The 26,365-nt window shown below is 30.6% G+C and overlaps 1 protein-coding gene across 4 annotated transcripts; it reads right to left on the bottom strand.

Annotated features, from left to right (window-relative positions):
- Positions 1–628: 628 nt before the first annotated feature.
- On the bottom strand, positions 629–26,295 carry LOC143198481 (glycerol kinase 3). 4 transcript variants are annotated; one of them, XM_076407726.1, is made up of 13 exons: positions 26,047–26,161; positions 25,906–25,981; positions 25,531–25,774; positions 25,067–25,159; positions 11,273–11,490; positions 4,242–4,457; positions 4,081–4,191; positions 3,869–3,947; positions 2,290–2,467; positions 2,033–2,213; positions 1,113–1,281; positions 972–1,058; positions 629–895 (listed from the first exon to the last, which is right to left on the bottom strand). In XM_076407726.1, the coding sequence occupies exons 3-13, from the start codon at positions 25,766–25,768 to the stop codon at positions 801–803; spliced, it is 1,665 nt and encodes a 554-aa protein (XP_076263841.1). In that variant the 5' UTR covers positions 25,769–25,774; positions 25,906–25,981; positions 26,047–26,161; the 3' UTR covers positions 629–800. The 4 variants fall into 4 exon arrangements, with proteins under 4 accessions (XP_076263841.1, XP_076263843.1, XP_076263839.1 ...); XM_076407728.1 differs by lacking the exon at positions 25,906–25,981 and having other exon boundaries at positions 26,075–26,295; XM_076407724.1 differs by lacking the exon at positions 25,906–25,981 and having other exon boundaries at positions 26,117–26,295.
- Positions 26,296–26,365: the final 70 nt, after the last annotated feature.

Here is a 26,365-nt window from a genome sequence, read left to right as displayed (position 1 = left end):
GCTTCATTACAGACTATTTCTTCTGACACAAAGACTTTCAAGTTTCTTTCTTCTCCTGTCAGTCCAGGAAATGAAACAAACTAAACTTTCTTACCGAGCTGAATTGAGGTCAAAACAAACCCCATTCGACTTGTTAAACTACTAAGTTTGGATTACACACATGAGCCCTCTAGAGCCTCTCACTTATAATGATTGCTCATATACCAGGATTGTCTGCGCCCTTTCTAATAACTGTGCCTGCGTGAATATATTAAGGAAAGTCTCCAGTTTGAGAATATTGACAGAATATCTGCTTTTTTAACTGCTTTTATGTCCTATATTCTAATTCTCTCTAGGTCCTCATATAACCTCATTTAGTCTTCAGCTGTGAGTATACAAAATACACCATGTATTTTGTTTTTATTGTTTATTCATTCCAGTAATGTCGTGTGCTTAATTAAGCTTATACTAGTGTCTTTTAATATACAATATTTATATGATCCTAAAAAGATTCTGAGGCATTGTCTAAAATACATTATTGTTAATTTAATTGTCATAAAATTATTTTATTATCTTTAGATATTTAAACCCTTTAACAGTTTTACTTCAATAAAGGGGCTATGGTTTTGATGAATATATAAAAATATAATATGGAAAATAATAAATTTATTTTGATTAAAAAATAAAAAGTTAACAGTCATGTTTATAACAATTAAGTACAGGATAACAAAACAAGTATGTTCCATTTTAGATAAAAGGACAAATTCAGACTAGCATATTTCATTTTTAGAAAACTGATTTAAAAATGGTTTATAACGGGTTTATTTCTCTAAATAAGTGGAGAGTAGCAATAATCCAAAACTCAGGATGGCATACAAACTGCCTGGTATGCTGGCTAACATTTGGTATCTCTCTTCTGTAAAATACAAATCAGATGTGTGTTAAAAAGAGGAACTTGCAAAACAGAAAAGAATGGGGTTTGTCTTTCTTACCTGTCATAATAGCTGATTTTTTAGGTGAAACCCATCCTAAGGATCGTTGTACGGCCATTTTCCATTTGGTATATCTAGCGTCTCTTTCTAAAAAATTAATAATAAAAACCATACTATATAAAATTTATTAACTATTTTTACCATCTTCTGTGGAAGTGGGCAAAAATGTGTCAATAGGAACCAATTCTCTCTCTTCAGCATAAATATCCCAAACTTCTATCCCTTTAGCAGATCCTGCCGCCATAGCTACTCCTAACGCGGTAATGTCTTGGGAATGAGCTCTTATAACAGGAATGCCAGTAATATCAGCCTATAATACAAACAATATACATAAACTAAATGGGTAAAAGATCAATACATTTTATAACTTGAATTATGAAAAAATAAAATAACTGAACATATGTTAACTCATAAATAAACATAATATAAAGTAATTTGACAAATCATTTTACGAGTTCCTAAAAGAATCATCCCAAATTGATGAAGTTACAATGATGAACAATGTTTAGGGAAACGTTCTCGTTCTCAGTTTTTACAGTTGCCCAAAATGACGGCCAATGTATTCCAAAACTGAGCAATTGCATAATCCAAAGCTGAGCGAAAATAGAGAAAAATCAGAATCGCAGAAAAAACAAATCAGTCATCAGATCAAATCGGTGAATATAGCGACTAGCGTATTTAAGAATATTGTATTATACTTGCTTAATATTTATATAAATAGTGACCATTCAAATTCGATAAATAAAATGAACTGTTGACCTTGAATGTGTAGTGACCCAAAGGTCGACATAACAAAAATAAAAATGTTGGAGGCACTGCATCAAGGAGAAATAGAATTAAATGCAATTAAATGTAAATTACAAGTACTAATCGAGTACATTAACCAATTTAATCAAATCACCAGTAACAAATATGACGTCAATAAGACCTAGTAGAAAATTCACCTACATAGATGTGCAATGCACACTCTATATTAATTGAATTGAATCTTGTCGCTACAAAAATGCATGTTATTGAATACAACGTTTCAAAGTTACATCTATTACAATATGGTACATTACCTGAAGTTGCATGAGCAAATTATTTGTTGTCATGATACCGTCTACATGTAATTTACTTAAAGGTATTCCACAGTCTTTATTCATAGCTTCTAAAATATCTCTCGTTTGAAAACATACAGATTCTAAAGCTGCCCTAATTATGTGCTGCTTCGTTGAAAACGCAGTCAGTCCACAGATAATCCTACAACAGACGATACAGATTAGCTAAACTTCTCAATGACGGATAATAGTGTTTCGTTAAAACTAAACTTACACACCCTCTAGCATCTTTTCTCCAATATGGAGCATATAAGCCTTTGAATGCGGGTACGAAATACACGTCCCCCGTACTGAACACTTCCTTTGCGAGCGATTCCGTTTCTTCGTTAATATTTTTTATAAAACCCATATTATCTCTAAGCCATTTCATTGCAGCACCCGCGACAGCCACACTACCTGTAAGTCGGATTAATCTTTATTTAGTTCTTGTAATACACGGCATCAATAGGAAAAGTTCATAATATCTTCAAGTATTCAATTCTAGTCCAAGTTCAAGTATCTTAATATAAGTGATGAATTATATGTATTTAATTGTTGTGATAATACCTTTTAAATAAGATTATAGAGGAATGTCAAACTACAATTATTGAGAAAAGACATGTTTTTTAGTTTTCAGACTAATAGAGTTAGTATTATTATTAGCGAAAGTACTTTCACTTGTCACTGTTATGTTTCAACTAAATATTCAAGCTATTTTCTTCATTACTCGTGGTTAATATATTGGCGTGGCTATAACACCCTCATAGAATACAAAAACATATATCATATCATATCATATCATATATCAATACTATTTGGTATTTAAGTTTGTCATTCGTCTTTTATCGATCCAATCTTCAGTTTGGAGCCTATTTTGGCATATGTAATTCGGTTGCCCTCGTCATTTGAGAAAGAGGCAAGCTCCTTCAAACTCTCATATATACAATTTATTTGTGATCAATATTTATTGTTCAGTATGATCGGAAAATATTATATTTAAGTACACTATATTATTTCAGAGTTTAAGTACCTTTCTGCTTTTAGCCGAAAATTACGTTTATTTAGGGAGGTTGCGGAACATACCTTTATTTAATGCGACGATCGCAACGTCTTGAAACATTTATAAGATAAACTTTGTTTGGTTCACTTCCCATAGATATTTCAGTTTATATATAGAGGCTTAATTATGAACAAGCCAAGTTTTATTCTTACCTTAGGATGTTACATGTCTTAACACCGTTTATCAACTGAAACCGTAATTAACCATTATAGTGAACATTTCTCGTGATAATTCGATTTTACATCTCAAATACCATTATCCAAATTTTACAAACTAAATCAACATGGAAAAATAAAAGATTGCACTATTTAATAAATTACTAGATTCTTCTATTTGATTAATTGTAACTTGATCATCATATTTAAGGGAAGTAACAAGTAAGCATGACAATGAGTATACCAACGTACACCAACAAGTAATGTAAAAAAAATATATAATTAATACAATGTAATAATCAACATTATTTACAATTACATAACAGTTAATATTGGGTGTATAACAAACGCACATTAAAACTTCGTTGTGTCTTATGAACATGTAAAAGCATCTCAATGTAATCATTTTATAAAAACAAAAAAATACAATAATATTCTTTTAATATTTTTAATAACTTTAATAATTTATTAATTTAAGTTTAGCTGTGATGTCAGTAACCAACGCATTTTGAAGATTAATGCACCCTAATACAGGTATTTTAGGATTGTAGAGTCTAGTATAGTATTTTTATGTGACTAATAAATCAAGCAAAATAGACTTACCTTCTAAAGCATAAATCGCTGGAGAATCTCCGAATTTATATGCTACAGTTGTTACCAAACCATGGGACGATTGAACTCGCTAAAAAAAATCGGCTTAATCGGCGAAGAACATCAATCTCATAATAAAAGGCTCAACATACATGTACAGATAACACTGTAAGCACCTCTTATTATGAGCATAACATATAATATAAGTATTGATTATAACTTACTGTTGTTCCCGTGTTATATAGTAAAAAACAACCACTTCTGTAAGTGTTCTTTGCCATTCCTTCTTTAAAACAACTTTGTCCTAACAAGGCTGATTGCTGGTTACCTAAAATCTATACCCAATTGTTGAGGCTGATCTATAATACGGATATACTTAACTTACCCCCGATATAGTTACGTTCGCCAAAGGCCAGCTGTCGCATATTTTCCCATATATCTCAGAGCTGCTACGAATATCGGGCAATATATCTATAGGAATATGGAAAGTGTTTAATAGTTGCGTGTCCCAATAAAGCGTTTCTATGTTCATGAGGAATGTTCTTGAAGCATTGGTCACGTCTGTCATGTGCTTGCCACCGTTTGGACCACCCGTTAAATTCTGAAAAAAGAGAAATTGGAGATAATATAATTATTATTGAGTTATTTTCTTTGATTTGCATTGCCATAACTCTTCTTGCATTTCTTAATCAATAATTATCGTTCATATTAAAATGACTGTCAGATACTTAATTTCACTGACTGCTTCGCTTTACGAATATTTTATCTGAATTTAGAAAACAATTTTGATATAGCTAAATAATATGGAAACTCTTGTAGATGGTATTCTAAATTAGGAAGTATTCAAGTGTAGTTTGTCCGAAGACTGTTATGTTGCGTATTCATGATTATTGATAATAATTTTGAATTCGTAACTTTAAAGGTAGCTTAATATTTTAATATCTTCTTAATTTACAATGCTAGATTATACAATTAATGCCCAATTATGTTTCCCACGATAAATATTATTATTGCAAATTTGTTATAACATTGTCATTTATTACACTTCAATTATTATCTAATTGGAACTAGTTTTATTATCTTTTATATTTGTCCCGACGTTTAATCAATATATTTTACAATGGTTGTCACTTAAGGTTTATAGGAAGATATCCAATAATTTAAAAGATAATAATATTGTCGTTGCTAGGATGACTTTTTTGTTATTAAATAAAAATTGTTGTATGTAATGCAATGGCTTGAAAAGTATTATAAGACTATAAAGTATTATATGACTCCACTCCATCAGAAACAACCATAAAACGTTGATTTGCTGACTTCATACGTGGTCGTAGAGATACCGATGATACCGAACGCGTGAGTTAGCTAACATCGTAAAGGTTTCAAAAGAACAAACACGTTGATTTTATATTGCATGAGCATTTAACTATGAGAAAGCTCTGTTCAAAGTGGGTGCCGCGTTTGCTCACTATTCACCATAAACGTGTTGATGAATCTGAGCAGTGTTTGGCCATGTTTAAACGTAACAAAACGGAAGTTTTGCGTCGATATGTGACAATGGATGAAATATAGATCCATCACTTCACTCCTGAATCAAAACGATCGTCATCTGAATGGACAGCAACTAGTGACAGGTCCGTTTTGAGGCAAAAGCTAAATCGGTCTACAAAAGTGGTATCGAAATGTTAGAGCAGCGCTGGAATGAATGTGTGGCTCTTGATGGAGATTATGTTGATGAATAAAACCAATTTTGAACAAAAAAAAATACGCGTTTTCTTTGTTACGCCCAGGAATTTTCGGCCAATGTATTAGCATTGCCAAGGCTCAGAATATAAATTATAACCCTCGTATAAGTGTTAATACTTGCAAGGGTGACAATAATATGACTTTGTTTTGAGTAATTTGTAAGCGGTTCGACTTCGGGGTATCCTTCAAACGTGCTGAATCTTAGCGGTACATCAAACATGCAAATCAATACTTTTAACCCTCAGCGATTTTCGGATAGTGGTGTTTGAGTGACTCTTAATTAGGGATGTCGTGGAGAAAAATATCGATATATCGGAAAATTAAAAATATCGATACTTCTTTTTAACAATATCGATCGCAGTCGAAGTAGTTTTTTTACGTTTTTTATCTTAGGAATTTTTTTTGATGTAGAGAATAATCCTCAAAAAAATTCGATAGTCTACTTCAAAAATACTAGATCAGAAATGTAAAAAAATGGTAAAAAGATCTAGTTTTTTCGAATAAATGTAATTTTATTTGGCTTTTTCACTTCGGTACGATAGAGGAATGTATAGGAAAGGCTCATGCCAAATTCCAAGTCAATCGGTTCAGTAGAATTTTACCGTTCGATACTCCAGTTAGAGTTTTAATATCGATATTGTTTCAGCAAAATTGACAACGGGACATTTTCTCAGAATCTTTATTCTTAACTAACCTATAAGCTCTTATTGCGTTTACGTTTACATCCAGCTGAGCTTACAGTTCTGCATCTTTTTAAACTTTTGGGAGCGTCCAAAATGCGATTGACCACTAAGATCGAAATCACCATTTCCAAAACGCATGTACTAAAATGTATCACTTACCATCGTACAATTTACTATTCAGAGAGTTATATTTACTTTTACTTAACTAACTTTATAAACTTTATAAAATACATTTTTATATAGTCTAGTACGGAACCTACTTCCATTTTCTTAGATTTCATGTGGATAGAACTGAGTTCGGCGCTAACCAATCTAACCAGGAATTTTCAACTACTGATTAGAGAGTACAAAATTAAACATTATTTCGCTAGAGTAACCAGGATGTCTATAGACAATGATAAACATACAGAGGATGGACAAAATAACATAAACACCTGACGTATCCACAATATTTGTTCATTGATATACTGTTGAGCCACCATTTACTTTTAAAACAACTGCAATTCTTAGCGGAATATATCTGTAGGTACCTGAATAGTTCTCAATGGATCCTTGTATCAAAACATCCGAATTGCTTCAATAATGTTCGAGATAGAAATCTATTGACTCTCTGCTCTAAAACTCTTCATAACGGTTCAATTATGTTGATGTATGGCGATTGTGCTGGCTAGGGAAGATGTTTGATGATATTCTGATGTTTCTTAAACTAAGACTAAATCTTTTTAGCTGTTTGTATCGGCACGTTATTATATTGGAATACGGCAGTATTTGGCAGCAATATGCTGGTCATAGAATTTCATTATTGAGGATGTCCATTCGCAGTAATCTGACCAGTGATGAAAACGAGAGGACCTGCTGTATACCACGATGTTTATGCCGGATTAGTAGGCGTCTTTTGAGTTCTCAATATATATACTCGACCGTTTGTAGGAAATATTGTATACGATAAGTCATCGGACTAAGGGTTTCGCAATCGGAGCCCTTTCATGAATGTTAGCATAGTGAAGCACCCGCCCAACTGTTGTTGAAACAGTATTATTCAAGTGAATGATCTACTGTTATTTCTTCTGCAGAGGTTTGATTGTTGTCGTCTGAATCCTTTTTAATATTCGTTTTAGCCCACTATTCCTCTTCGCCGATATTTTACCGTGTTTTGTATATGCTGTCATTATCGTGGCTACTGTCTATCGTGAGACATTAAACAACTCTTAGAAGTACGCGTATAATGCACTGAAATATTACATTTGGCATGTAAACTATGCAATTCATAAGCGTCGTTTGATGTTCATATTATTTTGTCTATCCCCTATATAATATAAATATTAATAAACATAAATAATCTCATTAGCAGGAGATATTAATAGAAATCCTAAATAAATATCAGGAAATTAAATGTAATTCCAAAATATAGACACTATCGATATAGTAATACGTTGGAATTGCGCCAGACTACGATCCCGCAAACAAACAATTAGAATTAAAGCTAACCTATTCAACTAAAAGGCAAAAAGATACGTATTTTTTTCTAGATATTTTGGCCCAGATTCAAAAACAACGCACTACCTCATACGATAATATTTTTATGTCTAATTATTTGCAGATACGTTTAACATATACCTAACGAAATAAATTATGTATAAACTAAACAATGTTGTTTTGTACATAAGGTTTTTATCGTCGTAATGTGGTATTGTTAGTAGCAATGGCATAGAAAAAAAAACTAACTGGAATTTGAATTTTTTGTTTTACAAACATCACACAGATGAATGGAAATACTATAGTCTGCCATTATTTTGAATTAGGAACAATGTTTTTGTTAATAACATATGTGTAATGTTTATATATTTTAAACATAACATAAAATTGTTTGATGTAAGACATTATATCGGAAGATTATACATGATAACAACATAATCTTGAAATATTAGAGACTTTGTTGCGACAGTATCCCATATATTTTTTTACAAAAATTCAAGTTTTGTGTAATTTGTGAAAACGTTGACTTACTTAAGGGAATATTCTAGTCCAGAAATTTAAAAATTGATGTTTCTCATATTTTAATGATTGAGAAAATACCTTTAAGAGTATTTTTCAAAATAAAACTACTTTCGGAGATAACATATAGCAGTTTTAGTTTTTAAAAGTACGCATTTAAAAACGAAACTTTAAACGTGTTTTTCTCAAAACTTTTTTTTTCAAGACTTGATAGCTTAACACGTAGGCTGAAAAGTCCCAGGCGTAACAAAGAAAACGCGTTTTTTGTTGTTCAAAATTGGCTTTATTCATCAACGTAATCTCTATCAAGAGTCACATAATCATTCAAACTCCGCTCTAACATTTCAATACCACATTTGTAGAAGGATTTATCTTTTGCCTCAAAATAGGCCTGTCACCAGTAGCTGCTGTCCACTCAGATGACGACCGTTTTGATTCCGAAGTGATGGATCCGTGTTTAATCCAATTTCAAATACAGACGCAAAAATTCTGGTTTGTAAGTTCTGGTCTCTTTAACTTGTACTGAACCGATGTACTTGAAATTTCAATACAATTTCTATACATTCTTCTATTGTACCGAAGTGAAAAAAAATTTTACAATTTCGATTATTTTAAAATTAGTAAAAAAATAAAAAAATGTTAAGCTTTGAAAATATGTAAATATGTTGATTTTGGAAATTATTAAATGATATTAACAAGCCACTGGCAATGCTTTGATAAAATATAATTTTCTATTATATTAAAATAAAGGTTTTTTCCTCATTATAATGAGGAAACTTGAGATTTATAGTCGAAATTGTTTGAAAAACTTTATAATATCACCATAAAATAGGTATTGTAAACTGGGGATTAAAACGATGTAAAAATAAATTAACATGTTTCTAATTATGGTCACATTTAAAGTAAAATCCAATGGCTAACGTAACTGATTTAACAAAGATTATAAAACAGAAAAACAACCATAACAGTAAAATACTCAACGCAATAACGAAGGTAATAAACGTTTTATGCTGTTACCCAACAATAAATCGTAAATATAAGGTTGTTTCTTTTAAATTCTATAGAAACTTTTCAAGTAAACATTTCTAATTGATTGTTACTTTGTTCAGGTCGGTTGATGAGATTGAGTTAACAATACCCCATTATCTTAACCTAATTATCGAGAATTTTATCGATTATTTGTGAGCTTAATTCTCGAACACAAGTAAATCTTTTATGAATAAATGCAGTAAAACGCAGTTACACTTTTTTTAACAAAAAAATCAATAATAACATCATTATAAAAATCAGTTGGGTAAGAATAAATGGTTATCCACCATTGAATGATCCTTTCAAATATGCTTCATTATTATCAATAATATTTCGTTAATGTTATTTTTCGTCTAGAACTATAAGGTGATCGGGGAAGAACTTGGACTGGTTTTTAGTTAAATAACTAAATCAAGTGGACTTCTTTTGAAAGCAACGATTTCCACTGAAAGAGCTCTTCAGAAGTCGGAACAGGTGGTAGTTCGTAGTAGGGTGCTATGCCTGGAGTATAGGTTGTATGGATCAAAAGTTGCCAAACAAGCTCTCGAAATTTCTGACAAGTGACCAAAAAGGTGTATTGAGGGACATTTCATGAGGACACCACCTTTCCTATTGCTAAATTTAGAGCATTTTCTTTCAATTGTGTGACGTAATCTCCTCGTACAATACTTTAACCAACTAGAAGTAGCTCATGATGGATAATTTCCATTCTACACACACGCACGTCACCTTTTTCACTTCAACTTATGTTGAATCTATACATTGAGTTTCTTTTTAGCACCAGCCTTTTGTAAAAGGTTCAATACAGTTTTTTGTTCATACCTAGTTCCATATCAGTATTCACATTGATGATATGTTTATCTGGCTATATTTTTTCATGAATTTTATAAGTTTTGTCAATGATTTGATACCCCAAAGGTCAGTTATCTTTCACTTCAGCCAAAGCCAAAATATACGAACTATCTCTGTGCAAGGTTTTTATAAACTTTTTTTCACAAGCAACGTTTTATCCTAACAATATTGCAACGTATAACACAACTCTTCATTACTTTTATCTGTTTTACAATTTGTAATAATTTCGTAACCACTGCACTTATGTCTATGTTTATACATTTCCATCAAACATCTAGAGGTGTCACTCATTTTTTTCCTAAACTCAATATGCAGAGGATAGACAAAATAACAGGAGCACCTGACATAAACACAATATTTACTTATTAATAAGCTGTTACACCAACACTTCCTTTTAGAACAGCTGAAATACTTCGCGGTATAGGTTCATAGAGTATCTGAATAGTTGTACCATACATCTGCCAATTGCTTCACTGATATTGGAGATGGAAATCTATTCCTCACTATCTGCTCTAAAACTCTCCATAACGGTTCGATTATATTCAGGTTTGGCGATTGTGCTGACCAAGGTAGATATTTGATGATATTCGGATCTTCCTCAAATTAATGCTGAACCTATTAGCTGTGTGTATAGGCGCATTATCATCTTGGTATATGGCAGTGTTTGGTAGCGATACGCTAGTCATAGTAAGAACCTCATCATTGAGGGTGTCGAGATATTCATTCGCCCGATATTGGCATGTAAACTGAGCAATACATACGCGTCCCATTACTTACATCGAAGCAATTTTGCCAACATACAACAAGATGTACTGTGGTGATGTTATGTTATAAGGCGTTCATATTACTTTGTTTATCCGCTGTATGTCGTGTCACTGAATGTAAACTTGCTGAAGTGCTCGTACATCAACTTCGACGATGTACGAGGAAACTACATTTAAGGGAATATTTACATTTTCTCTTAAATTTAAATATGCAACAAGATGTACTATATTGCATTGCGTTCATATAATTTTCTCTATACCCTGTATATCGAGGACACATGCAGCCGTGTTGACCTACCCTGTACAGTACATTAATGTAAATTAATAAAGTTAAAAAGTCAACTTACCCAAAGTAACCATGTGTCGACGGTCCCGAAAAGGCACTTTTTTTCCTTGATAGCTTTTTTTACAGCAGGTACGTAATGTATCAACCATTTCAATTTGAAAGCACTAAAATAGGGCGATACTGGAAGACCACAGATGGGCTTGAAATGGTTTTTATTGTTCTCTGGCACTTTGGCTAAAACTACATCGACCGTCTTGTCGGTCCTAATATCGTTCCACACTAAAATATTCCCGTTTAGTATATTGCCGCTTCAAAAAGAACACAAAAAGCTTGATTTTATGCCACCAATAACACTATATATTTATTACCTTAGTTTTGTAAAATGGGGAAAATAAATACGTAAATTGAAACCAATACTGTAAAAAAATAAAATTTCAAACTGAATACGATGGTGTAAAATACTAGTAATGTGAATTAATTATGAGTGTGAATTATATAGATCTGTTCTGTTTTACACTCCTATCCTTTAAAATGTGTTATTTATAGAAGCCGTCAAATTATTGATTTATTATTTGCACTTGCACTAATAGTGTTGAAAATTAATTGTTAAAAAAGTGTGATAATAAATAATAGGAAGATGAACGAAACTCCCATTAGAAATTGCTATTGATCGCTATTAATGTTTTTGAACTGAGTTTTAAAAAATGAAATAATCGTTACTAAGTGAAGAATAAGAAATATTCTGCGTAGATATTGTAATTCACTGGACCAATTTATATGAAAAAAAATTCGTAAAAAATCGGTTTACAAAAGAAAAAATATTTTCCAACGCATCAACTCAAAAACAGACCCGGCTCTTCGTACACCTCAAAATATTAATTTAGGAAATGAGATTATCGTTGTAAAGATACTTTAATTTTTCATCAGCGGCAATTGGTTTTTATTTGGTCAATGAAAGTCCTTAAAAACCAGAGATGAATAAATGTGATACGGCCCTCGTTACTGTATATTCAAAAGGACGAGGCGATCTGATCAAGTTAAGACTGATAGTGTGATGAGTGAGACGTCTGACTGGTAAGACATAGGACTTCCAAGGAAACATTCAAGCTTTAACAAACACATCTAGTCTGCGGATTTAAGGCATCGCCGTTAAAAGTGTAAGGTCACTAAAATCTGACTGAACTTGCTGTGAACTAACATAGTCTGTTAGATTTTGGACAGAAACACCAAAGGCAAATTGCAATAGCACAGTTTCTCAGCCGTAGACTATTGGAATTTGGGGTCACCAAAACTTGTGAAACCATTTTATACAGAGTATATCATGGAAATTTGGGTAGGAGCAGTATTCAGAAAAAAATGAACGAAGACGAAGGTACAGGCGATACTCAAATAATTTTAGTACAACTATAAGCTGTCCAGACAGAACAACGACCACGTACACACCTTTGGTCCTTTCTTTAGAAAGGAGGTGTTACATCACGTGATTGATACGGCCCCAGTTATGAAGACATAACGTATGTACATCAACCTAAATCAACATTATCTAAGCAACCTATATCAGCTTCATTAAAAATGGTTCCGAATAACCCCGAACTATAATATTCTAATAAAATCTCCGTCTTAATATTTTTAATTATTAATTAAATTGTTTTATGTCAATTTTCCAAAATTAGCATCTTATCATAGCTGGATGTATCATTAAAGTTACAGTATTTGCATGACAGCGAGGAAGAAAAACTAACCTTTATATGAATGAAAACATGAATTACCCATGTACATAAATATAAATACAATGGCTTTTCTAAAAATAACTTATGAATATAAATTAGTATGTTTACAAAGTTCACCATTTTCTTCGATACGGCAGTAGAAATGTTTAATATGGAACAAAAATTATAATACGATCTGAGTCAAATTTAAATTTAAAATATTAGAATATATATAGCGAAGTCGTACCGACACATCATTGATATATTTATTTTATTATGATTTAGCCGGAATTCATTCCTACTCCCTCTAAGAGGAACGTTAACTTATCCCAAACGTGTAGAAATATCAAAATGATTAAACTCTGGATGGACTTTTTATAGGTTTACGAGTCTTAAATAATGTTTCTGAAGCCACAATGAACATATTCTTGACAATCGTTCGATATTGTTAGCTATGCGTTTTTTTGTAAGGGTCCCCTCTCTGGAAACCTTTATGGTATGATTTCCAAAGCTGACAGAATTATTCCGACTAACACTAAAAAAAAGCATGGTTTTGTTCAGATGTCAACGCAGAAATCTTCATTCGTCAATGCTCCTCTAAATATTCCTCTGCATGTAAGTAATTTAAAATTTGCATTGATTCATTGTGTTTTTCCGGTAGGTTTTTGTTGTTTAGGATGACAACATCAATCAATGTTGCACTTGACCTCACATCACTATCACGTTCATGGGTTATAAAACCACTGACAGATTTGCAGGATCTGGTCGCACTTTATCAGTTCTATTATTGTTATTATTATTATTACCGGTATAACATATAAAATAAGTAATAAACAAAAACCACTTTTAATATAAACTATATTTATATGGAATTATCTTTACTCCCCAAATAAACAGTTATAATTGAATGATATAATTTATTACAGTATTATTGTTAATTCTTTATCAGTACAATAAATATTTACCTTACATTTACCTTTGTATAATTAAAATTGACATCGATATATACGATGAATTTAAGTGAAATCTTGCAAAATAAATTTATAGAGCAATATGTACAAGGTCAAGCTGTAATTTTGCAGACTGAGTGAAGATTGAAACTTTTCGGAATGTATATTTTAAATATGTTCAAAATAAATGCTATTGGCGATCGATAAGTCCAGCCAGATATGTTTAGTAATAATATCAAGATAAAACTTAACAGGGCTGTCAATCTCGTCTTCTCACCAGGAATTAACCCATCGCAAATGTTTCTGATCTTTAAAACCAGCCAAATGTCGCATGTCGCCAAATTTGGTGAATAATGAGGATATTATATAACTCTTAGTTTGTTTAAATGTTGAAGAATTGTCGTTATTGTATAGACTTAATACTTTACTGAGCACTAATGTTCAATATACCATTTGGCGATAACTATATTGAGCTTCATCATTTTCATTTACCCATATGCTGCTTTTTTAATTCTTTCATATAACATATTGTAGTTTTCTAAATGCAAATGCAAAAATTAGTTGCGAGTTGAACAGTGAACCACATCTAGAGATATACATTTTTTTCTTATATCTTAGTCTTTTTATCAACTAGGATGTAACTGTAACGCGGTCCTCGGTATTAAGCAGCTTGTCGGGTTTTGTATTTTTGCCTTTTGGGCAATCACAAATATAAATTCACAACCATGCCACAGCAGGATTCGAACTCACGATTAAGATATACAAATAAAAAATTGAATTGAACCTGCATAGTTAACTAGATTTATGGATTCTTAATCACTGTAGTTTGATCCATGTAATAAGTTCATTACAATATTATAAAAAAGAGCGTTTAACGTTTTAATCTTAATCACTGATTATTTTGAATTACAGATTATAACAAGACATTAATTATATCAAGTAAAAATACTATGCTAGGAATGTGTGCAACACTTATAATATAAAAAAGAAACACATTTATGTGACAATATTATGTGAAATTCCAGTATTGCTGTTCACAATTGTGAAGTTTCAGTAAAACATATTCAGATAACAACCATACAATTCAATACAAACAAATCACAAGAAATTCTTAACAAAATAAAACCAATTTCAAAACAAAATTGCACAAGCAAAGTTGTGTACCTATTATATACAAAAAAAAACATTTAAATTAAAAATATCGCATCCTATCATCGCTAATCTTCAAACATTTAAACAATTTTCCATGTCGCTTAAACAGATTAATGAAAAAAAAGCCACGTTTAAATATTCCCCAACAATTTAAAATCTCATTAGCGACACACGAATGATACATGGGATTTGTTTAAAGTATTCTGTTTATTTTAAAACGGATTAGGATATGCGATACGGTTTTTATGTAATAAATGACACCATTTAATAAGATTCGTTGAATGTTTAAACAATATTTTGTAATGTTTCGAGTTCATTTCATTTCGATTTATTAAGGAAAAAAAGCTGCCGCTATTTGCTAAATGTTGATGTGTATTTTACGTCTACAAACATGCATAAAATTTAATTTAGCGAATTTGCGTAATATACACATACTTTAATCCAGCCATATTGCATGAGAATAGGATTAAAATAGGAAATACAATTTTTTGATTCGGAATTCCAATAGGGATTCTAACAATGGATTAAAACCAGTTTCGACTGGAGTTTAAAAATTATTAATTTTTTTTTCTTATATGGTACAGGCTCCTTTTTACCAATTAGGTTTTATCTGGAGTGGGCCTACTGCTGGGTAACATTAAAAACTATCGACTGAAAACAATCCAAACAGTCGATAGTCGCAAAGCAGTTGAACTAGTCGATAGTCAAAAAACTATACTATTTTTCTATTCGTCATAACAGACAGATATGCACGTATTCCTTCTAGAACTTTTTTTGGGAAAGAAAAGGAAAGAGACAATTGCTGGATTCTATAAAGCTCAAAATAATAGTTTCATTTTGAATGATGTAAAATTATTTTTATATTTTATATATTTATAAAATACGGAATAGTACTTATTCTGTATATATATACATACATATATATATATATATATATATATATATATATATATATATATATATATATATATATAAGAATATAAGAATGAAGTAATGACCACTAAATATTTGTATCGTATTTTCTCAATGAATCTTGATCAACTATTTAACCATCGCATCCTTTTTAAATACAATAATAATTATAACATTTGTAGTTAGTAAGGACTATTTTCATATTATTATTCGTTGGAATTTCAATGAAAGAAGTTTTAACATTCAAAAGGCTTGAAAAACATCAAGAGACTTAGACAATCGAAAAAGTCAATCAAAAAACACCTAATAGCTGCCAAGATAGCATAAATGCTGTCAAAATTATTTTACTTTTTGATTATTACTAATTTAATCAAAATATTGTTCTTTTTACCCTATTACATTAATAAATAATCTTGAAAAATATTCGCGTTTTTTTTTCGAAAGTAAAAGGAATTTTATTCGTAGAATACCTACAGGTTGGTAAAATTATGAATTCAAATTGTTATTATGCCATTTTTGACCAACTGGAATTGTGAAAAATACTCGGTAAAGAGAAGGAAAAATTATTTTCATAAAGATTATAGGTACAATATCCTGTTTGTTTCTCACATTTAGCCCCTCTTACTTCTGGCTCTTGTTCACATCTCAAATTATTTCATAGAAAACGTTCATACTTCAAACAAACAGTAAATGTAACAGGGATGGGATCTAAATTGGAGGATCATTGGAATACATCTTTTTTACAAATACGTTTCTCCATTAAATATGTTTTGTTCTTTATTTAAGCAATCTAGTGGCGATATTCATTAATTTTTTACCTATATTTTCATAACGTCAATTTTGTTACTCAATTCAATTTTTTCAACAAAGCACTTGTGGATGTTTGGCGCTTATCAGTTGGATTTAACACAATTATTTCTACAAAAGAATTACTTGATACACATATATTTTAAGTAAACCTTAAAAAACGATGGAATAATATTTGCGTAGCAAACATCATAATTTAAGTATTTGACCTTAGCTGTACGGCTAGTTCGCGGAAAGACGTTCGCGAAAGAAAAGGATCGCACGATATATGAAATACCAGAATTGCTACCCGCAAACACGGAGTTTCCAAGCATATTCAGAAAAATTCAACCATTTACCAAGGTACAGTAACAAAATTATCTCAGAATTTAACCAATATAAGAATTATTAGACAAATGTAAAATAAGGCGATTGATAATCAAGTTTAAAGATAAAATTGAAAAAGGAAATGGAAAAGAAAGTTTAAACTCAAGCATCATGTATTTAAAACAAAAAACTTATAGGATGGAATGGAATACCGGTAATACCACACATAATATCCTAAAAAGTTAAGTTTCCGATATATGTTATAGCAGGAGGATAAGATAGGAGAGAATAGGAGGATGCATGTCTACAAAAACTGCAACAAAAAAGGACATCAAATGCAAAATATAAAATAATTTTACAATAAAGCATGCGAATTGGAATTCATAATGACTATATGGTCATGAATATGGCGCTTACGTTTCGATATGGAAGACTCTCCTGGATTAACTTACGGCCTTTGGACTTGGGATTGTCGTAGTAGACATACGTTTCATCACTAATCACAATGCGTCAGAGAAAACTCTATCCTAACATACATATATAGCAAGTACTTGGATACCTTAAGGATTATATAGTTGTATATTATGCTGAAACCAATTTACACTTGGTCTGAAAATGTCAACATATTAAAGGTCCTCTGAGATACTTCCAAAATATCAGTCAAATTAAGTTCAGTTTTAGTTTCTCCTTGTATACCGACATCTAAAAAATTATTAAAAGTTACCATACAATCCTATTAAAAGCCATTAGAATAATAATTATTTTTGGAAAATATGTTTTGCAGTATTTATTCTAGACACTCGCATTGATTATTTGTAAAGGCATTTCAGAAAAATTAATAACACACAATGTTTTATTAATTCCAACTTAAAGTTCTATTTAAAACAGAGTTTATGATAGCAGAGTCATCCCAAGCACATCTTAAAAAACTCTGGATATTGGTAGGATAGGAAAAGAAACGTTTAAAGCTAATAATTTTATTCACGTTCCACCAAAATAACAGCTTAGAAATACTGATTATAAATTCAAGTTTTGTGGCTGACATGAATATGTAAGAACATGCGAAACGTGGTTTCCATAATTCAAATGTGGTGATTTCAATGTTCAAGAGATTGAGCAGGAGTTATTGAATCAAGACCCAACGCAAACTCAAAAACAATTGGCAGAAAAGTTTAAGGTGGGCCGAGTCGCAATTACAAGTGATGAGAAGATCGAAAAATCGTCAATTAAATGCTGCTTTAAAGGTATGAAAGGTAGCCCTGCATCGAATAGTAACGAAAAAATGGATTTATTTCCAAAATAGCATCTGGCGAGACCAGATCATCAACTGCAATGTCAAATCTCTTTGGTCGCAAGGTCTGGGAGGGATTACGTTGGTGTTGTATATTATGAACCTGGAGAACCAGTTAATATTAATCAAAATCGACAACAAACGGTCAATTTCGACTGTGTATTGATCCAAAATATTCACGATACACTCAAAGACATGATAAGGTGGTTTTGCAGCATGACAATGCACCGTCTTATACAGTAAAACCAGTAAGTGTTGTAATTACATAGATGGAGAGATTTACTGCACCTGCTGTACTCTCCAGACCTGGCTCGAATGACTACCACGTTTTTATATCGCTGCACTTTACCAAATTCAAAAGGTTAAAAAATGGATCATTGAATGGTTTGGATCAAAGGAGAAATTGTTTTTTCAATGGCATCCATAAATTGCCCGAGAGGACAAAATGTATAGAATTAAATGGCCAATACATTGCATAAATACATTTTAATCATCCATTCTAAATAGGATGTTTTCTTACAAAAATAACCGGAAATTATTGGCAATGGTATGATATGTAACGTATGATTGATTGTGAATGCGTATTACAGTAGAAACAAATATTTATCATGAAATTAAAACGTGCAAATCTGCAGTACACATGAAAGAATGACGAATGAATGAAGACAGAAGTGTTGAATGACTAGTTGAATCACGTAACAAGTAACGCCCAACGCAGAATCGCATTAGTATAATGGCCCTAATGATGTTTATTTTTAAAGAGTATCATCTGAAAATAAACGATCCTAAAAATATTATATTTTTTTGCGTTGGCAACAAACGACTTCTCGTATTATCGCAACAATCCAGTGGAATGTCATCACTAATGAAGGTAAAAAAAACGAGAAAGCTATCAATCAAACTCGTGTTTCTCCTGTTTGGCTGGTGAACAAATCGAAATACATGTACGTCATAAGTTTCGTGTTAATTCTATGAATTAATATATTCGCAACGACAGTGGTAAGTAGAAGTTGTTCCACTATTAAACTATGACCTTTCATCATTTTGTCATAACTGTCACAACTGACAAACGACACATCCCAAATCCCTCTTAATGTACTTTTATATAGTTTATTTTTAATTTTTATTACTGGTCTTTCTAAAATAGACCTTATTCAAGTTCTATCAAATCTAATAATAATAATAATTTATAAAATTTTTACATCACTTATTAGTCGGTCTGACACATGATTAGCGTTTGAACTAACCTTCAAATGAGATATTTCAAAATTCCATGTCATTTTAACCACAAAATATAATGATATGGAAAGGGAATATGGAAGAGCATTACTGAAAAAATATACAATTCCTAATTTCAACTGACTTATAAATCGATCACTTTCATTCATTTCATCACTCTACATAATTTCAATACATGTGTTTATTCACAAGTCCTAATTTATTAAAGCCCGCCAATACAACAAATATTATCTAACGGTACCAGAGACTTATTTAAATTAAAAGAAAAGGTTCGTTTCAGTATATTTAAATCTTGTATTGTATAAATATATAGCATTCTTCGTATCGTGAAATTAGACAATTTGAACATCCGTAGATTGCTGTCGAGTTATTGGCTATTCAAGTACAACAAAATTTATTTCTTAAGCCAGTATGTAACAATGGATGAAAGAAGGATCCACTACTATCCTACTATACAAGAAATATCACCAGCGGTATCGACATCAGTCGTGTAAATCGTTTAAAACGACTAAAAACAAATAGTTCACATCCGTTTTGAGGTTTTTTCAAAGCTAAAAGACAATCCTTTTTTCGAAATTAATTCGCAGTCCTTCTGGAATTGATTAATATAAAAAATACTAATAGGAAACAAAACTAAAACATTGGTTAAATAGATTCACCACAGGCCAAATGATATTCTACAAACATATCCTTGAACAATCAATCAATAACAACATTTCATCATCACATTAAGAATAAATCACCATTTGTTTCGGATACGAAACCAACGTTACTAATCAGTTATTTTAAAGTCAAATTTACTCGGTATCAAAGCTCAAAAACAAACAAGTACTACGATAAATTCGATCTTGTTTGAAAAATCACCAAGATTGATAAAAATAGTCCACTTTACAAATTCGGTCAATGTCCCAAACAATTGGGACTGGCCATGAAAATGATTTGGCAGTCTACGATGCGAACTGACACAGCTCGTGTCGCTGTCAAATAACAAGTTTATTTGGCAGATTACTCGGTGGTTGTATCGCAAATATGTGGAATGGAGGCAGTAGGAGAAATGTATTTTAAGTTAGAATAAACACATGAAAATGAAATGGAATAATATTAGATGTACAAATATGATTTCGTCTTTTTAATTTAGATCTCGCTAATACTACTGCTTGAATTTGTTGCCTTTTAAATTATATTTTTAAGGGGCTAAGAATGCCATAAACAAGTTAACATGACAACGCCCGTCCTCATCTTTGCTCAACATGTTAGCAAATTCATAGAAGATCAAAAGAGTGAAGTAATATCACACTTGTTATATTTACCAAACATTTCATTTTCAAATTCACATTACCTAGATGTATTACTTAGAAAATAATATATATACATTTCAAGTCAAATTATGACCTTTTAGATTTAGATTATCACGAAAGAAAAACAGAACAATCAAAACTGAATTATTCAATCCCACAATTAATTGGTCAATCAAATAATTTCATTTATTCTGTTGTAACTTCATTTGGAAAACTGGACTTATCCAAATTTTATTATTTGGATATTAATGAAATTGAAAGGCAAGTGATGCAGCTAAAAAAATTATAGGAACAAAGAAGAGGTTAGAAATAACCGAAACCAAAAGACTATTAGTCAATATGAGTACAAAGGACACTATTTTCGTCTTCCTGTGTGATTATTTCGACAATTAATAATAGGAACTTCCAACAACCAACCTAAAAAGCCCTATATTTTAATTTAAATAAATGTAAAACTGTTATGTTATTATTAAACAAAATTGCTATATAATAGTTATAGCGACCTTGAGGCATGTCGAATTTTACATAGTGGAATAATGGTCTACAAAATACCCAGAAATATAATCCTAGATGTTGAACACGGGCGGGGTGCCAGCAGCGCCAACTACAACACGATAACGAATAGCTGGCAACCCCGAGACGTTTATCTGGGATGTTATTGAAGGGTACTTCGATCATTCAGTAACCGACCATCGTTTGGTTTGGACATTGCCACCATCGACTGCCCAAGCCTCGTCTCCGGGTAACACCACTGCCATCCGTTTTATCTATTTTGTGTTTTCTACATTTTTTTATATTGCCAATGAATAACGGTCACATAATGTAAAAAACACTGTTTCATTTCGTTTTACCTCCATTCACCGAGCCATATCAATTACCCTAAAGTTCTTATTGCATACCAACGTTACAAATATGTAAATATAAACGAAATAATTAAAAAAATATTTTCATTCTACTCCTCAATGGAAGCCAGTAAAAACAAATATGGAGTGGAAGGCCCTGTTACAATTAAAAGAAAAAAAATTCCCTTATTTTGGCCTATAGTTTGCAAATGATAATAAAAATAATGTAGCCTTAAAAGTTCTTTCTATAAATGAAAGATGGCTTGTCTAAGCAGCCCATCCACCTTTATGAACAGGCTCAAAAATAAACCGACAATCCGTTATCTATAATAATCTTACGATTATTTCACAGTATTTGTAATGTAAATTAGATGAAATAAATAATAAGCTAGTGTTGGACAACATCGATATATTTCAATAATCGCCATAAATGAAATAATTGTTTTAATTAAACAAATTATAATTAATTACTTCGATTGTATTAAAACCTATTAATCCAACCTTCAAAAATATTTCAGTCCCTATAATCGACTCATTTTACCACAATCGATATATTTCGATTATGTAACTCATAATCGAACGACTCGATAGTATGATGAAAGCCCACAAGCGGTATATGCTCTTTGATGCTGCTTATAAAGATGTAAATGATGGTCAATACAATAGCTAATCAAATTAATCGAGCATCAGCCAAAACCATAATATAAAAAATTATGATATACGATATTATTGGTTACCAATATTATTGAGATATTATATGATAAAAAACTTTAAATGATTAGAAACATCAATTAATTTTTTAAGGGACAAAATACCGGAACATACCACCATTTTGATATCATTATATCAACTAGGATGATTATACAGAAGAAACTTCAGCAGCAAAAGGTGTAGACAACTAATCCAGCACATATAATCGTTCCAGCACATATAATCGGTCGAATGCTCATCAAAATACCACGTGGCTATTAATTAACCTCGTTTCTCATATGTGAAATGGTACATGACTATATAATATTAATACCTATGTTAAAAAGTTTCAATAGTACAGTTAAATCATCAAAAATAAAATATAAATGAATTACACTATTCATTTCGTTAACAAATCGGTCTGCTTATAAAAGTAACCGATTTAGTTTCGCCTAATCTGGGCGATATAAACTTGGAGGACCCGCTAGCGGTCACATAGCGGATATCAGGATATTTCCGATGGAATTTTTTGATATCGCAGATTTAATGACAATAGACCGAACGAACTTTTATAAATAATGAAATCCATCTAGACCTCTCAAATAAAAAAATTATTTCATTAATATCTCACACAGAGCTTCATTCCTTTGAAACATCAACCCATCCTTATTAAAAACCCCTACACAACTCGAAAGAAAACTATATACTTTATGACGGAAAATAATAAACAAGTGAAGTGAATCAAGCGGCTGTCATTACAATCAAATACCATTCATAATGAATTCGTACATTCAAAGCATAAACAACGATTATTACCAAACCGTAAGCATGCAGTAATGCAACAAAACAAACAAAATTCAAGGGAAATATATTTATTGATAAACACGTATGTCATGATACTAAAAACAAAATGCTTTAATGGAATTATGAACGGTTATTATTTATATATTCATCATTTATCTAGTGGATAAATTGGAGCCTCATGTCAAAGTCTATATTATAAATTTGTTCGACATAATCGCTTTTATACAGTAATATTTCACTGATAATAATGAACAATTTTACTACAGCACCTACGACGTCACGATGTCAACGTTCAGCCCTCCCAAGTACATAAGCAAAAATAAAGATAATGTAAGAAAATAACGGAACGCATAATACTAAAAATTAAGAAATGGGCAATTATTTGCCAAAGTAGGAGTGGGATACCAAAATTACAAGTATACCAGATGAAAGTTATATAAAAATAATATATATTAAACATTACTTGGATCACGCAAACTCTATATCATAGGTAGCTTTCGAAATCTACTATACAATCCTAAACGAAATCTTTCATATATCAATGATTTATCATTTTTATTTTTATCACTTTTAGGAACATTTTTTCAACTTACAAGGGTTTATTGTTGTTTTATAAAGTTTCCTAACAAAATTTCTAAATATTCATTAATATATATTAAGAATTAATTTTTTTAATTTTTTTTTGAGATAATTGTACATATTCCTTAGACAATTTCATTAAGGCAAAGTCCAGTTTTTTACACTCGAACAAAATACTGATAATAAAAACACATTAATAGTTTTGTCCATTTAAACCTAACTGATTTCCCCTATAAAGCTAGAAATTTAAATCCAAAAATATCTTTAGTGTTTATAAATTATCTTCTAAAACTCTTAGAAAATTAATTCCATGCTTAATACAATCCCTTATATAACAAGCAAAACAAAAAGTCCGTGAAACAATATAAAAAAATGCTTTAATTTTTTTTTCCTTGAACTACCAAGGATGGTATTACGTAAAAATATTTAACTAATCTATTACCATATTCCATCTTTGAATGATTGATGATTAATGTCAACACAATAGAATATACGGTAATTATTTGAGTTTAAAAACAACATAAGATAAGGAAAGTCTAGTTATGAGATACGCTTTAAAAATTATTCTAAAATCAATCAGAAATAATGTCATAGCATTTATTTGACAAACAATGATATTAAAACCGACTGATTATATACAAGTCAAGATGACAAATTTAAACTAGTCCGTTAAAAATATATTTTATATATTTATTATAATTCTGAAATATATCACATCTTGATTTGATCATACCAGCTATTGATAAATACAATATGTTTGCAACAATATATAATCAACAAAATAATTGTATCACCAATTTATAATAAATTGTAGCAAATTAGATTTATGGGTGATTTCCCTTTCATTCCACATTTAAATTTAATAAATACATGTAAATGAGTATATAGTACCTACAAATAATTAAAATTACACCAATTTTATAACACTACAAAATGATGTTCCAATACTATGTACTATGTATAGAATTATATATATATATAATTATTAAAGTTCTATTAAGTAATTTAACAAAAACATTAAAAAAACTGCTTTTTTTGTTTCTACTTCACTCTACTAAAAAACAGTGTCCACAGAATGATCAAATTAATTATATACATTAGTTTTGTATAAAATCAATATATATGATGTAACTCACACTCTCGATGTGAATTCTTAAATAACCTACTTATTTTCCCCATGATTTATTTTAATAACTATAAAAAATAGTGCTTTTTACAAAGAAACATAAATCAAGCTTTTCTTTTGTCCATCTTAATTAAAAGAAAAACAAAATACCTATTGCATTATATAAAGGTTTTCCTGTTGTTTTATCCCAAACAATTGTCGTTTCTCTTTGATTTGTTATTCCAATAGTTAATATATTTTTAGCTGAAATTGAATATATCACTTGTTAATCCTATGTTAAACAAACATTATTCCTATCATGTTAATGAAAACAAATGTTGCTATTCATTAATTAGTTACATATAATAAGACCACACTTATTTCATAAAATTGATTGGTTGTATTAACAATATTATCTCAATAATTTTGAGACATATAACATAATTTGAAACATACGTTGATAAACCATTAATAAAAGACCTTTGGAACTGGCCAACACTCATACATCCATAATTAAAGTTATTTGTAATAGTCATACGCTGATGTAAATAATCATAAAACAATATGTCTATACTTAAATATATTTTGAAATTTTTGATAAAATATTATTTGAAATAATTCAAATATAAACTTACCCCGTTTTTCACCCAAATCACTTATGACTTTCTGCATGCATCTTTTCACAGCCTCTAAAATTTTTAGTGGATCTTGTTCAGACCAACCTTCTTGAGGAGTAATTGGCTCTAGATCAATAGCATGTTCAGCTATTTCCTTTATATGCTGGCTTACAAATACGCAAAATTTTACTGTTCTTGTACTAGCGTCAATTACCCCAATTAGCTGCCCTTGACCATTGTCTTGAAACTCCTTCATTGCTTTCTTGAATTAAACATTAAAATAAAAATTCAAATATTTCTTCTTATATATATAATATTTTATAGTTTGCAATAATAAAGTTTAATTAATGATTAACGAATGAAGTATTTAAAAAATAAATAAATACTACTTACATATATATAAACACAATATTAAAATTTAATTTTATATAAATAAATATAACTGATATAGCTTAATTTGCAATGACAACTAATAGGAAAAAGAAAACTAATAAATTAGCCGGCTTGTATAGTAATATTTTTAGAACGTCTTACATAAAATTAAAAAAAACGTAAATAACACCTCCAATATATGTCCTATAGAAAGCTTGGACTAGCTACACACCTCCGCGCTGTTCATTCAGTGCCAAACAACTGGGCTCGTCATTTTGTTATCTAAGTAATTTGTCATCACATGCTGAAGTTCATAAAAGATCACAACGATCGCCACATCGACCCATAAAAAAGCAAAATATCTTATTGATAACTAGGACTCTCAAATGTTATCACAATGACGTTTGTACTGTCAATTATTCCACTTTAAAATGTTGATACGCTGACAGACAAAATATTGTTGCATTTTGATTCTGTAGTA

Source organism: Rhynchophorus ferrugineus, unplaced genomic scaffold (assembly GCF_030347505.1).
Source record: "Rhynchophorus ferrugineus isolate W39M unplaced genomic scaffold, kcgeb_rfMv2 rfM6, whole genome shotgun sequence".
In the NCBI taxonomy this organism is placed as follows: Eukaryota; Metazoa; Arthropoda; class Insecta; order Coleoptera; family Curculionidae; genus Rhynchophorus; species Rhynchophorus ferrugineus.
The sequence above is the reverse complement of the archived record's forward strand: the minus strand, read 5'-3'. Positions and strand labels throughout refer to the sequence as shown.

Excerpts from the sequence above, each read along its gene's own strand:
- LOC143198481 (XM_076407724.1), bottom strand. Across the intron at positions 4,458-11,272 it reads TCGACACATGGTTACTTTGG|AATTTAACGGGTGGTCCAAA; the intron begins GTAAGTTGACTT and ends CTCTTTTTTCAG. Across the intron at positions 4,192-4,241 it reads CGAACGTAACTATATCGGGG|ATTTTAGGTAACCAGCAATC; the intron begins GTAAGTTAAGTA and ends AATTGGGTATAG.